At 47.0% G+C, this 12,719-nt stretch overlaps 1 protein-coding gene across 5 annotated transcripts in view; it reads left to right on the top strand.

The window, feature by feature from the left end:
- Positions 1 to 12,719, top strand: part of AMOTL1 (angiomotin like 1) — a 116,225-nt gene that overhangs the window by 80,861 nt on the left and 22,645 nt on the right. For all 5 annotated transcript variants that reach the window (XM_027578859.2, XM_027578857.2, XM_027578861.2 and 2 more), the window contains one exon: positions 12,002 to 12,147. In XM_027578859.2, the coding sequence (XP_027434660.1) occupies positions 12,002 to 12,147 (146 nt within the window). The remainder of the gene's footprint in view (positions 1 to 12,001; positions 12,148 to 12,719) is intronic.

Here is a 12,719-nt window from a genome sequence, read left to right as displayed (position 1 = left end):
TGCTAGAGAAGTCTTCCTTTTATATCGTCCCCCAACATCGGGTACTTTTCCCCTTGTAAAGGCTCATCACAGTTGTACATAAATAACTGTTTGGATGGCATGTTCTGTCTTCCCTTATTAAACCATGAGGCTTGGGGCCCCATCTGTCCTCCTCACCGTTGCAGTCCCAGGTCTATGTATTTCCAGAACCTGGTACAGTGCCTGGCCCTTAGAGTCATTTAATAAATATTTATTGGCTATTGAATACAATGACGATGGTTGTCATTTAACCAAACAGTTATTGGCTGTCTACTCTGAGCTAGCTGAGTTCTAGGCCACAGGTCAGCAAACTCTTTCTATAAAGGGCCCGATGGTAAATAATTTTAGGCTTGGGGGCCATCCTTACTCCACCCTGTCCCTCTAGCCTGAAAGCTGCCATAGATGCTCCATAAGCAGCTGGGCGTGGCTGAGTTCCAGTGAAACTTGATTGACAGAATCAGGCTGTGGGATTGGGGCTGGAGGCCCTCGCGTGCTGACCTCTGTGCCAAGTACTAGTCACGGAAGGAAAGAAAAAACAGGAACCTCAGTAAAAGGAGGATGGAGAAGAAAGAACTCCTGAAGTCGTCCTTACATCTTATTTTGTGAATTGCCCTAATTTATAAACCAGGATGTACTTATCATTGTCTTTCCTGGGAGTCCTCTTTTACTTCATCCCTAATCGAGCGAGCATGATTGTCATCATTTTAGATAAACTGAGACATGTAGAAACGCAGTCACCAGTCTTAGCTCCCAGCGAGAATCCAGAATTTGCTAATGAGGGAGATAGGGCCTGGCAGGATCAGCCTGTGGTGAATGGTGGGGAACCATCTGGATAGTGGGGTCTTAGTGCCAGAAATTCCTGCCATAGGCAGCCTTCTGTGAGGTGAGGTCTGCAGATCTTGGAGAGGACCTTGAAGGTCACAAATGTGGTCACCAGCAATGCATATGTGCTCTGAACTGGAGCTCATTTAAAAGGCCATCCGATTGCCACTGTGAGCGACAGTGTCGTCAGAGGCTGTTGAGCCTGATGGTTGAAAGTTTATCCTCAGGTGGAGCTGTACTTTGCTCCCTTGGGTCTGTCCTTCAGGTCGTGGTTCAGGCCAGCCTGGCTGTGGTCATCGATGGACAGTCACAGCGGCCAACATTAATTGAGCGCTTACTATGCGCCAAGCACTCTGCTAGCCTCTCTGGATACATGGTGTCTTTTAGTCCTTCAAACAACCTATGAGGTCAGTATTACCGGTACTTCACAGACAAGGACCCTGAGGCACAGGAAGGCCAAATAACTTGTCCATGGTCATACAAGGTGGCGAGTGGAGCAGACAGGTTTTTGAGCCCAGGTCATTCTGAATCTGGAGCCCAAACTCGTACTAAGCTGGTGTGGGGAGGCTCTTCTTGTGTACCCCGGGGGCGAAGAGAGGTTGTAATGGGAGCGAAACCACAGCCAAGAATGATCCAGTGGTTTCCCCAAGGCCCCATAGGTGTTTAATGGCTAAACCGCGACCAGAGTTGGAACTCCTTTTTCTTACTTTTTTTTTCTTTCCCTTGTCCAAAGGTCATCTCTTCTGATGAAAGATTTCACATTTTTATCTCAAGAAGAATCCGGGATAGTAGGGTGGATGTAAATAATTCCTTCCTAGAAGTGTTATTTGGTTGCAAATTATTTGACTTAATAATAATAATGTCTTTGGGTCTTCTCAAGTGACTTCTAACTAGTGGAATTAATATTCTGTGCTTCCAACTTCTACATCTATGAACCCTGGCCAGTTGTAACAGAAGGCCTTGTTGGATAATCCAGTATCTCTTCAAATACAAAAACAAAAAATTGTTGAGACCAGAATAGAGCTCAGAATCTAAAAAAAAAAAAAGTTTTCTCAAAATATCTATGGAATTAAACTTTTTGTTCTTGAGATGATGAAAAATAAAAAATAAGCAGAATACAATGAGTAATTCTGTGGTGCGGTTCCTTTACAATTAGTTTTTGAAACTGTTTTTGGTTCATGAATTGTAGTGAGAGCATACAGCTGGATCTTAATGGAATCAGAGAACTTTGAGGGGACAAAGTGTTTGTTTTAAGTCCAGAAAATTTGGTCTTAGACCATTAAAAATAAGCTTGCATCTGTTACTAATTTTCTTTTTGCTTACAAAGACTGTGGTTTGGTAGAAAGAAGAGAAAGAAAAGGATCAGTTCAAAGCAAGTTACAAAAATGACAATGGGAGGGAGGTGTTGCAGAAGTTGAAGGAGACAGAAAATGTAACTGTGGGCCACACATTTCCTTGTCCTCGATCAGTCCTAGAAGGAACCATTTGCTTCCCCAGGTCAAACAGCTTCCCCAGCGTAAACGTCGGTCTGGGCCAGGTGCTAGTGTTAAACCTTATCCGCCATCCAAAGGGCCCATTTGAAAGTCATAGCTTTCTCTATATACATATTCTTTTTTTGTTCTTTTTTTGGGCGCCTGGGTGGCTCAGTCGTTAAGCGTCTGCCTTCGGCTCAGGTCATGATCCCAGGGTCCTGGGATCGAGTCCCACATCGGGCTCCCTGCTCCTTGGGAGCCTGCTTCTCCCTCTGCCACTCCCCCTGCTTGTGTTCCTGCTCTCTCTCTCTCTCTGTCAAATAAATAAATAAAATCTTAAAAAAAAACATATTCTTTTTTTGTTTGTCTGTTTTATATAGCGTGTACCTATATAGATATGTAATAAAAGTTAGACATTTCAGGTGTACGTGTGAGACAATGTAGCAACATCACTCTCCACGTCTTGACATCCCGGGTCTCTGTATCATGCCCAGGTCTTATGGTGGTTTTCTACACCGGGAACCACACTGTCTGCTAGGTCATACCTGGAGATGGAAGCATCTGTGGTTCATCTTTTTATATTAAGAAAAGACAAAAATAGAAAAACGGTGAGCCGTTCTCCGATGGTTATAAGAAAATTCGGTTCAGAATCAATTCACGAATATGTGTGCAGTCGAAACCAAATGCCCTGTACCTCATATATTTATGTGGCACTATTCACTGCCTAATTTGTTATTTTACTGTCAGCAAAAGAGAGAAGTAGCAGTACATTTTTATTTCAAGTAAAAAAATAGTAATAAAGTGGAAGGTTGAGCCGTACCTTTGGAGGCTGAGTGGATGCATGGGTGTCTACTCAGTCAAGCAACTTAGCAAGCTGCAGAGGTCATAAATTGAGGTAGCCCTGGGAATTATACCTGAATGTGTAAGTACAGTTTCCAGCACTAAAATGCAACATGAAGACCAAATTAGAGAAAATTATATTTTAAGAGATTATATTGTATTCAAGGGAACTATATTTATAGAAAATTATATCGAGGAGAACTACTGGTATTCAAATATTTCTACCACATCATAGTAAGGAAGCTTACTTTTGGTGCTACAATCGATAACTTATATAAAATATAAGTTATATGTTTTGTTATATAACAAAAATGTAAGTTATGTTAAGACCAGAATGTATTATTTTCATTCATTAGATGAATAGGATATTTTCTGGTTAGGTTTTTTAGCTTTCTGGTGATAAGGTCCTGAAGCTATCTCTTTTTAAAATTTTTTAAGAAGATATTTACTTATTTGAGAGAGAGAGCACGAGCGGGGTGAGGGGCAGAGGGAGAAGCAGGCTTCCCGATAAGCAGGGAGCCCGACGTGGGGCTCGATCCCAGGACTCCGGGATCATGACCTGAGCCGAAGGCAGACACTTAACCGACTAAGGCACCCAGGTGCCCTTGAAACTATCGTTTTCAAGTTTTATTTTAAAGACCGGGTTAGAATTTGATCATGTGTCAGTTGCTACTTAGCTTCCTCAATAAGCTGTTGCTTAAACCTGCCATAGCTCTTCCCCTGTGAAACACTTCTGTTGTCTTAGATTCTTAATATCCTACAAAGGTAGTATGAAGTACGCTCAGTAGGCAGATTCAGACAGGCGGACGCGGGCATATTACGTGGCATATTACAAGGCAGAAGACACAAGGACTCACCGGACAACTCCCCCCACCTGACGCCGCCTCAACAAAGTGTGTGAGTTCAGGCTCTCCCGTGCAGGAGAAATCTGTTTCATCGGAGGAATCAGAAAAGCTTCGTGCAGCGAGTACCCTTCAGGGTGGGCCTTGAAAACTGATTCCTATTTTAGAGTCATCTTGCTGCCATGGTACGGTGTAAAAGGGACACTCTATTTTCCTTTTAAATTGAAAGGAAATTCTAAATTTAAGCTGAAAAGATTTCTGGTTGAGACTGGGCGGGGCGGGGTGTGTGTGTGTGCTTTCTTCTGAACCCCTCCTTCCTATGCAGCCGCCCCCTTCTTTCCCTTCCCCTTCTCTCTCCGCCAAGGCTCTGCAGAACAGCTGGGTTTGAACTCCTGTTCTTAATTTCCCTCACTGAGAATTCATTTAAAGCAGTTCACTCTCTGAGCCATGTAGAACAGGCCCCCACTGGAGTGTTCCCATGTTTGTGAATAGGTCTGCTTAGCTGCCCCCTCACAACCTCTGTCTCCAGTCGCCTGGCAAAACCATGGCAACCTGCTCTCGCATCCTCTACCCTTTCCTGAAATCACAAGTTGCCTTACCTGAGAAACCGGAGCAGGCAGTTTTTAAAAGACAGCGAAAAGCCAGACAAGCAGCATATGGGGTCGCGTTGTAGTGTATTACTTTTTCGTGTCTGAATTAATTAGTGTGGCTTTTAAATGTAAATCATCTTTCCTCTTTGACATCAAATAAGCCTCGTGTCAGTAGCTCACTCTTCTCTAATGTAAACAGTGCCCTATTTGGATTATATCGGGGGGGGGGTCTCTTTCTGGGTTCATCGGTTTGACGCTGAAACTGAGGTGAGTGGGTGAGGGCAGTTGTCAACAACGCGCTCCAGCGTAAGAATATCTTTGAGGCAGGATGAACCTGAATAACTTGCAGATAATGAACTAAATGAGATCCCTCCTATTGTCTCTGTAGTCACACAAGCTCAGAAAAAAAGGAATTTCTCTTAGTGTCAACGGGACTTCCAAAAGGATCTGACTCTTCACTTACCTCATAGCTTGTGACTGGCCCTTGGAACGGAGTCCTGCCCAACATCTGTCCAGTGTTATAAGATACGGTGCCGGGGAGCTCAGAGCCGAAGCATCCCTGAGGGAGAAGAGACAGAAGAAATTTTAGGGAGAGAAGATGGCAGATAATTATTTGGACAGCTTTTCACAAGAGGGAGTCTATTTCATTAGCGGCGCAGAGAAGGTTCTGGTTACCAGAACTGATAGCATTAGTGTTGGTCCGCGTCCTCCTGAGGTGTTACCAAACTGCCAAGCCCTTTCTTGGTGGAGAAGGGAGTAGACGTATAAAGAAAGAAGAGTGTCTTAGTGATCTTTCATTATGAGAAGAAAAATCTGCCTGAGCTAGCTTAAGCCCAGAGAAGAGGACTGTTTCCTGAGAACATAAGGGTGTGAGGGAGTCCCTAGGCTGGGAGTGCAGGCAGGCCTCGTGAGGTCTAGGGGCCTGGGCTAGCATGTCTGTGAGAATCAACTCATGGTTTGTGTTTAGGGGTCTATGTCTGTCTGGATGGCTGTTTTCCTCCCTCCTCGTAATGCAACATGGACTCTCATCCACCTTTCTATGTCCACCTGCTTGATTGTTCATTGTCTACAGTATGGCTTTCTCTGCTTCTCCGCTTCTCCAAAGCACATGCTGGAATATGGCTGTTAGCCGAGGAGCTAGGTTACCTGTCCTTGTCAGCATCACACCTCTCCCTGGCTCCCACTTCCACGTTCCCAGACAAGAGACTCTGACTGGCCTTGCTTGGGCACGTGGCCCCTCAGGTTGAACCCCCTCAAATGGGAAGTGCTGGGCAGGGGCGGATGAGGGGGACTTTGTAGTACACTCATGGCTACTTGTCACATTAGCCCCGTGGGTGGAGGACTGTAGTAATGGCCCTTCTAAATTGAGTGTTAGCCAACTCCGTGGAAGTTGTCTGTTCCGTGGAGATCCAGTCAGGAAGCGCTTGCCTCATGCAGGCTGTCTCCCACCGGTGCTGGACGTGGGTCCTCTGCTGGGGTGCACAGAGGGCCTGGCCACTTTCAGTCCCATCTCCTCTGACTCCCACAGTCTATGGCCTGTTCTCTGGTAACGTCCTTTACATTCTTTTTGCTCAGAGCGGCCCAGAGACTGGACTCCTAAAATCAGTCTCAGCAGTCAGCATGAGACTTCTAGTCATTGGCGTTTCAGAGGAGGTGTGTTGGATTGTGCCTGCCTCCTCTTCCCTTAACTCTGTCACCATCACTCCCTCTTACCACATCCAAGGCAGCGAGAACATTCCTTGAGAAGTGCCGAGGAAATAACCGTGCAGAACCAGGTGCCAAATTGGGCTAGTTGGGCATTGCTGTGTGAGCATATGGGATTCAGAACTTGAACAGAGTTTGCTTGGTCTGTGTTTATGTCTACACACATATGTAGAACCACAATCCGGGAGAGATGTAAATCCCCAAAGAACCAGCCAGTTAATGGGATAAACCTTGGTTCTGGCTGAAAGGAGAGAAGAGGGAAAAGAAGACCTATCTTTTACCTTCCACGCATTCCAGTAAATTTGTCAGCCCTTGGTCAAGCTGGCTGCTGGACTCCCTGTCCCTTCAGTTACATGGGGCTCAGGGAGAAAATCCTCAAAAACCCATCATCTCAGGAACAACCTAGAAATTGATACTTACTTGAGAAGAGCCCAGTCACAACTTTGCTCCCTCATGAACTCCAGCCATAAGTTGGAGCACTGCATTAAAAACTAGCAGTATGGGTCCCCGTCACCCCCCCGGTCCAACCCGACACACTCCGTCCCGGGGATTCCTCAACAGAGCTGGCTAGGGCCCACCATCCCGTGGTTCAGCCAGTAGTCAGGCTTTGTGCTCAGAGCGTATGTGCAGAAACCGTTCCCACAGACTGGCCACTCTGGACCCACCGAGAAGGTAGGATGGAAAGGGAGCATCCTTGAATTACTGGGCCAGTTCTCTTTCCTCTGGCTCTTTCCTCAGGAAAGAGACTACCGTCTGACCTGCACGAGGGTCAGAGCTCACTTGGTTTTGGTTTTCTCAGTGGTCACATGGAGTCGTTATGAGGTTCTGTTACAAGGCTCAAGACACGGTGCCCGAGATAAGGTAGGCCCCCAGTAATATGTTCACTCTTGCTGTTTTCTGCTGAACGTCTGTTGTGTGCCACGCACCACGGTAGGTATTTTACCGCTGGTCACTCTAAACCTCCCGTCAGTCATGCAGAGTAGATCTCGTGAGCTCCGTCTGAGGAGATGAGTCCGGCACATCTCACGTGCCCACGGCGAACCGCTGTACGAAGGTGCCAGAAGCAAGCCAGGTCGGCCTGGCTACAAAGCTGTGCCGCCGCTGTGGTTTCCAGAGTCAACAGTGTATGAGCAGACGTCCTCTGTGTAAATGGGACTGGAGCCATCAGCTACACAACCCCCTGCTCCACGCAGTTCAGGGTAATTCATATCCACTGAGTAAACAGACCATTCTGGGCAAGAGTTCTCTTGTGTCAACTTGCCTGTTCTAGGAATTCTCAGTATATACGTTGGAACTCAACCAAAAATTCAGTGTGAGGCTGATCTCTCTTGAGCTATGCCAAGGGGCTCAGCTAATAATAAGCTGAAGGGACCTTCTTATGCCGTGATTTCACCCCTGGGACTCTCGCTGGGCAGCTCCCAAGAGATGCCCTTTAAAAATGGCTCTGACATACCTCGATCCTGTGTCTCTTGGGCCACAGCCCCCTGCGCACAGGCTCACTGCCGTGACGGCCGCCCCCCTCACTTGCTGGCCTCAATTAGATGTCCTCTTTCTGTTCTCACAGCACCTGCGCAAGCATGGTGGAGCGACTTGTCACACTGCCTCTGCGTGTGTCCTTGCTCTCTTCCTGCCCGACTGAGAGCAGAATGCCACGACCTACTCATCTTGCAGCCCTAGAATTGATCATGCTTTTAGGAACGCCAGCAAGAACCACCACATTATCATAGTTGACACTACCTGGGCACTTCCCACATGCATCTTTCAAGTAGGGACTGTTGTGATCCTCACTTTAAAGGCAAGGAAGCTAAAGCACGAAGAGGCTCGTTTGCTTCCAGAGTCCCAAAACCGTAAGAGGTGGCGCTGGACATGAAGCCAGGCAATTTACTTCTAGAACCGAGCTTTTCACAATACTCTCTAATGCGTCCATGTAGTTGATGCTTCATTAATTAATATTCGTACATGGATACACATGTGGATGTGATTGCTGTGTCTGGAGAAACATGATATGGCCTGTGACATGCTTAAACCTCTGCAGTAATGAGCATGCCAGAGCTCTTGTTCACTTTCTGCTTCTCTCATTCTGTGGTTCTGCTCCCGGCCTGCTTACACAGGGGAGGCACACAGCACCGTGCTCGTGAACGTGAGTCAGAGAGGCCCAGAGGCATGTTCTGCCTCTGCACTGATTGAGCACTCCCACTTCTGTGCGTGTGTGACTTAACCCCAGGGTCATTTTCCTCGGCGGGAAAGTGGAAATAATAGTGTGCCTCCCTCACCCAGTAAACTGAGAGGAGAGGGAGTAATTAAAAGGAATAAAGACACCGTTCTTGGAACATGGTACTCACTCGACAAACATGAGCAGGTTTTGTTACTGTTGCTACTGTCGTGAACATTATTTTTACAACTTTGCCATGGAGAACACTGCTTCCTGTCAGTGGACGCAAAGTTCTGAGCCAATGCGAGTGATACTAAGTGATGTTGCTGCAGCCTGAAGTCCAGGGTCTTTTCCAAACTCATAACAGAGATGTTTCCATCCATGAATTTCAGAGGACAGCATCCATGTCTTTGCCCCATGGTGTACACCTGTGAGGTTCAGGGAGCCTGAGCAGAGGAGGGAACCGGGGTCAGTCCCAGCCATCTGATGAGTGGTGGCTTCAGGGGCAGAGTAGACAGCTGTGTAACAGAGGATGTCAGGAAATACCTAGCAGCTAACAAGAACTATCATGTGTTATACAGTTGGCAATGAACTTGGCACGATAGAGAGTCATCCGTTCGTTCAACAGTATTGAGCCAAGCACTGTTCTAGGCTCAGGGAATCGATAATGACCAAAACAGATATCTAGGATATTCAGGTCTTTGTGCTTTATATGTCTCCTCTCCATCAACAGAGTCATCAAAGAGCACTGTGATGTAGATGTTCTCTTTCTCATTTGGTAGTAAGATTAGATGAGATTTGATTAGATGAGGGAGCTGAGTCTCAGAGAGGTGAACTATGCCCGAGACCTCATAGCTGGAAAGTGGTGAACTTGGGGTTTGAGTCCAGTTCTTTCTGATGTTGAGGTGCATGCTTTAGCCACAGTATGATATTAAGGAAATAGCAAATGCCGGAATCCAGGGTGTGGGTGTGTGTGCGCGCGCACGGCAGGCGCATGTTGGAGGGGAGGAATATTTAATTCAAAAATCTAAATAGCTGTCATTGTGACACAAAGAATCGCGATCATCAACTTGCAAAACTCAAGAAGCCCTGACTGTGCCTCTGGTCTTGAGCTTGGTCTATCATTTTACTCTCTTCTGGTCAAAATCAGTGTGTCCTTGGCTGCCCTCAACAAAGAAAATAACTTTTACGCTTAGGTTGATAAGCAGGCAGAAGCTCTGAAACCCAGTGGTTCATTCCCAAGCATGCTGAGTAATTCCTGGGTGCCCTCCAGAGCCCGGACAAGGCCCCTGGGCACCAGGCCTGTTGAGATCTTGTCCAAACCCATGGGGCTAGTGTCCAGATGTCATTGACTCTGCACTGTGAAATGCTCTGGGTCACTCAGGGCTGTGGATGGTAGGGTGCAGAGCCATGAGCTGCTCCTGACCCATTTGATGAGGTCTTTCACGTGGCCATTCTCCACGGATTAGGAAAAAAGTTCCAGAGGCAGCATCTCAAATGCCACTGAAAGGGAGAAGTGGGGAGGACAGTAGGTGATTGCAGCGAGGCACACGAATAGCCCAAAAGTAATTCCATGCTCAGGGTCAGGATCTTGGTGGCTTCATTTTGTTTCCAGGGGAGGCCATTGCTTCCAGGCAGTACATCTGCTACGGAGCTATACAAGGCTACTCAGTCTGCCAGTTCTGAAGCGTCCCATGCACGTGACCTCACAGTGCAGGGGCAGTGCTGTCCAGGGGGAAGGACATTGTAGCGGGACATCAGGGACCCGGATTCTGGTCCTGGCTCTGTGCCAGATGGCAGGGGGACCGTGGACCGTTGCCGTCGCCCCTGGGCTTTCCGCTTCTCACTCATAAAGCAACGGGGGTGGCACTGGAGGGGGACATTTCCTGTGATCCTTTCCGGCTCAAAAACCGTGAGTTTGTTAGTGCGTATTTGCAGGCTTGAAGGTCTTTTTTATTCTCAGGCCCTGTATTCAAAAGCACATCTCCTGCTCCTTAAAACAGCATTCTTTCCATTGCTTCATTGCCCACAGGGCTGGTCCTTAAGGTTTGATAACTATGAAGTCCATGGGTGACTGTACAAGGAAATATGAATGAATGAAACCACTGGCACGCACTGGTGGAGCTTCTATTGGATGGTGGTTCTCTGTGTTGCAGTGTGGGTCACGGAAGGATCCACATAACCCGTCAGAGGCGTTCAAGTGGTGTGGGTCCGTAGAAATCAACCTCTAACTCTTACTGCTGCCGCTGTAATCGTACACCTTCTTTTTGACAACTATGGAATAGTGTGCACACGGTTTACGTAACCAATTTTTTTCAGTAATGAAGTATTTTTTTTCCATGCCATTGTCTTTTATTTATTTATTTGTTTTTAAGATTTTATTTACTTATTTGGGAGGGGCAGATGGAGAGGGAGAGAAAGAAGTTCAAGCAGACTCCGTGCCGAGGCCGGAGCCCCATGTGGGGCTCGATCCCACGACCCTGAGATCATGACCTGAGCCGAAACCAAGAGTCAGACGCTTAGCCGACTGAGCCACTCAGACGCGCCTATTCTTATTTAATTTTAATGGCTGCAATGCAGTCTCTTGTAGGGTGTACAGTCTTGCACCTTGCGTCCATTCAAGTTTTTCCATGTTATGAACAACATGACTAAATATTCCAATTTATTTTAAAAATAAAATGTATTGCTTCTGTTAACAGGAAAAATATCTTCGATAAACAGTACTGACTCCATGACGCCATTGGCCGTCCCTGCTTAAGCTAAGGTGGTAGTTAGTCTCCAGGAAGGCCGTGTGGAGTACTGACCCATGATGCCATTGGCCATCCCTGCTTAAGCTAAGGTGGTAGTTAGTCTCCAGGAAGGCCGTGTGGAGGCTACTGAATGCAGGGCAGCTGTTGCACTCCACACCCTGTGATCGCCATCAGTTACACTGTCACTGAATGAGAGGAAAGCCATTTCCTAAACCCAGAGCAGTGTCCCTAAATCCAAAGCAATAACCCTTTCCTCTCTTGAACAGAACTCGGAGAAGATGTGGGGGGCCAGGTCATATGGGAAGAGGATCCAGCACAGCATTGGAGGCCTGGGTTGGAGTCCCCTCTGCTGTCTGGCCTCAGCAAAGAGCTGAACCCTCTAGACCTTGGTTTATTTTTCTGTGAATGGGAATATTAGTATTGTTAGTCCTGCCTGCCCTTTTGTTACAGGTTCGGAAGACGGAAGCAGGGGAGGTTGTGAGCATAAAATGAAATCATAGGTACAAGGTTAACAAGAAGCACAAAAGTAAATGTTGTACAGCAGTGAGTTATGGAGAATATGGGGTCAGTAGTTCTTGGTGTCCTGTTCGTCTCTGGTACTGTGACCTGGAATGTATCTAGAGTTAACAGTGGTTTCTGAGCAAGCCCTTACCTCACACATCACCGCTATTAAGAGGGAGCAAAGCAGTAATTCAACCCTCCACTCTCTGCATGCTTTTTTATTTCTAATCCTTGCCAGATGTAGACTGGCCATGAGCCCAGAGGGCAGTGCTTTCTGATAGAGGTAGTTTTGTTCTTGTCTCCCTTCTAGACAAAGAGTTCTTGAAGGAGAAGGAGAAGTTGGAAATGGAGTTAGCAGCCGTGCGGACTGCGAGCGAGGACCACCGGAGACACATTGAGATCCTAGACCAGGCTCTGAGCAACGCCCAGGCCAGGGTCATCAAGCTGGAAGAGGAGGTGAGACGGGGGTGGGGGCAGAGCCCAAAGGGCCTCCACTTCCTTTTCCCAACCAGCACCCCTCACTGGAGCCAGCTCCAAAGCTTTGAGTCAGGGGGAGGGACAGGAGGCCTCCCAGATAAAAATGAATACCAACAAAGTTTATCCAGCCCAGAGCCAGGCAAATTCTGAAACACAGCCGTGAAAGAGCTCACGTTCCACCCAAAACCCAGCCTGCAGCCCATTGGTTGGCAAGTGTCCAGGGCTGGAAACAAACGGAAGGACTGGAAACCACTGGTGCCTGTAGAGAAAAGAGGCTAACAGTTTTTTGTTTTTTAAATAGTTTATCTGCTCTGTCTTTGGGCTCTTGATTGCTTTAAAAAAAAAAAGCAAAAGTCTTCTGATAGGGTGGGGTTGGCGTGGCATTCAGCAAACCGGTCTCCAGTTTCCAGAAGTTGGCTCAGCTGGACAATGACTCCCCTCGTCCAGGAAAGTTTGATCCCTCTCAAGCATTATGGATTTAGTAGTTTCCGATTAAATCAACCCTTTAGATGACATTTTGTGAGGTAGACTTTGCCATGAAGCCTGACTAT

The sequence above is a fragment of the Zalophus californianus genome, chromosome 11, assembly GCF_009762305.2.
Source record: "Zalophus californianus isolate mZalCal1 chromosome 11, mZalCal1.pri.v2, whole genome shotgun sequence".
Lineage (NCBI taxonomy): Eukaryota > Metazoa > Chordata > Mammalia > Carnivora > Otariidae > Zalophus > Zalophus californianus.
Note: the sequence above shows the minus strand (reverse complement) of the source record. Positions and strands in the feature narration are given on the sequence as shown.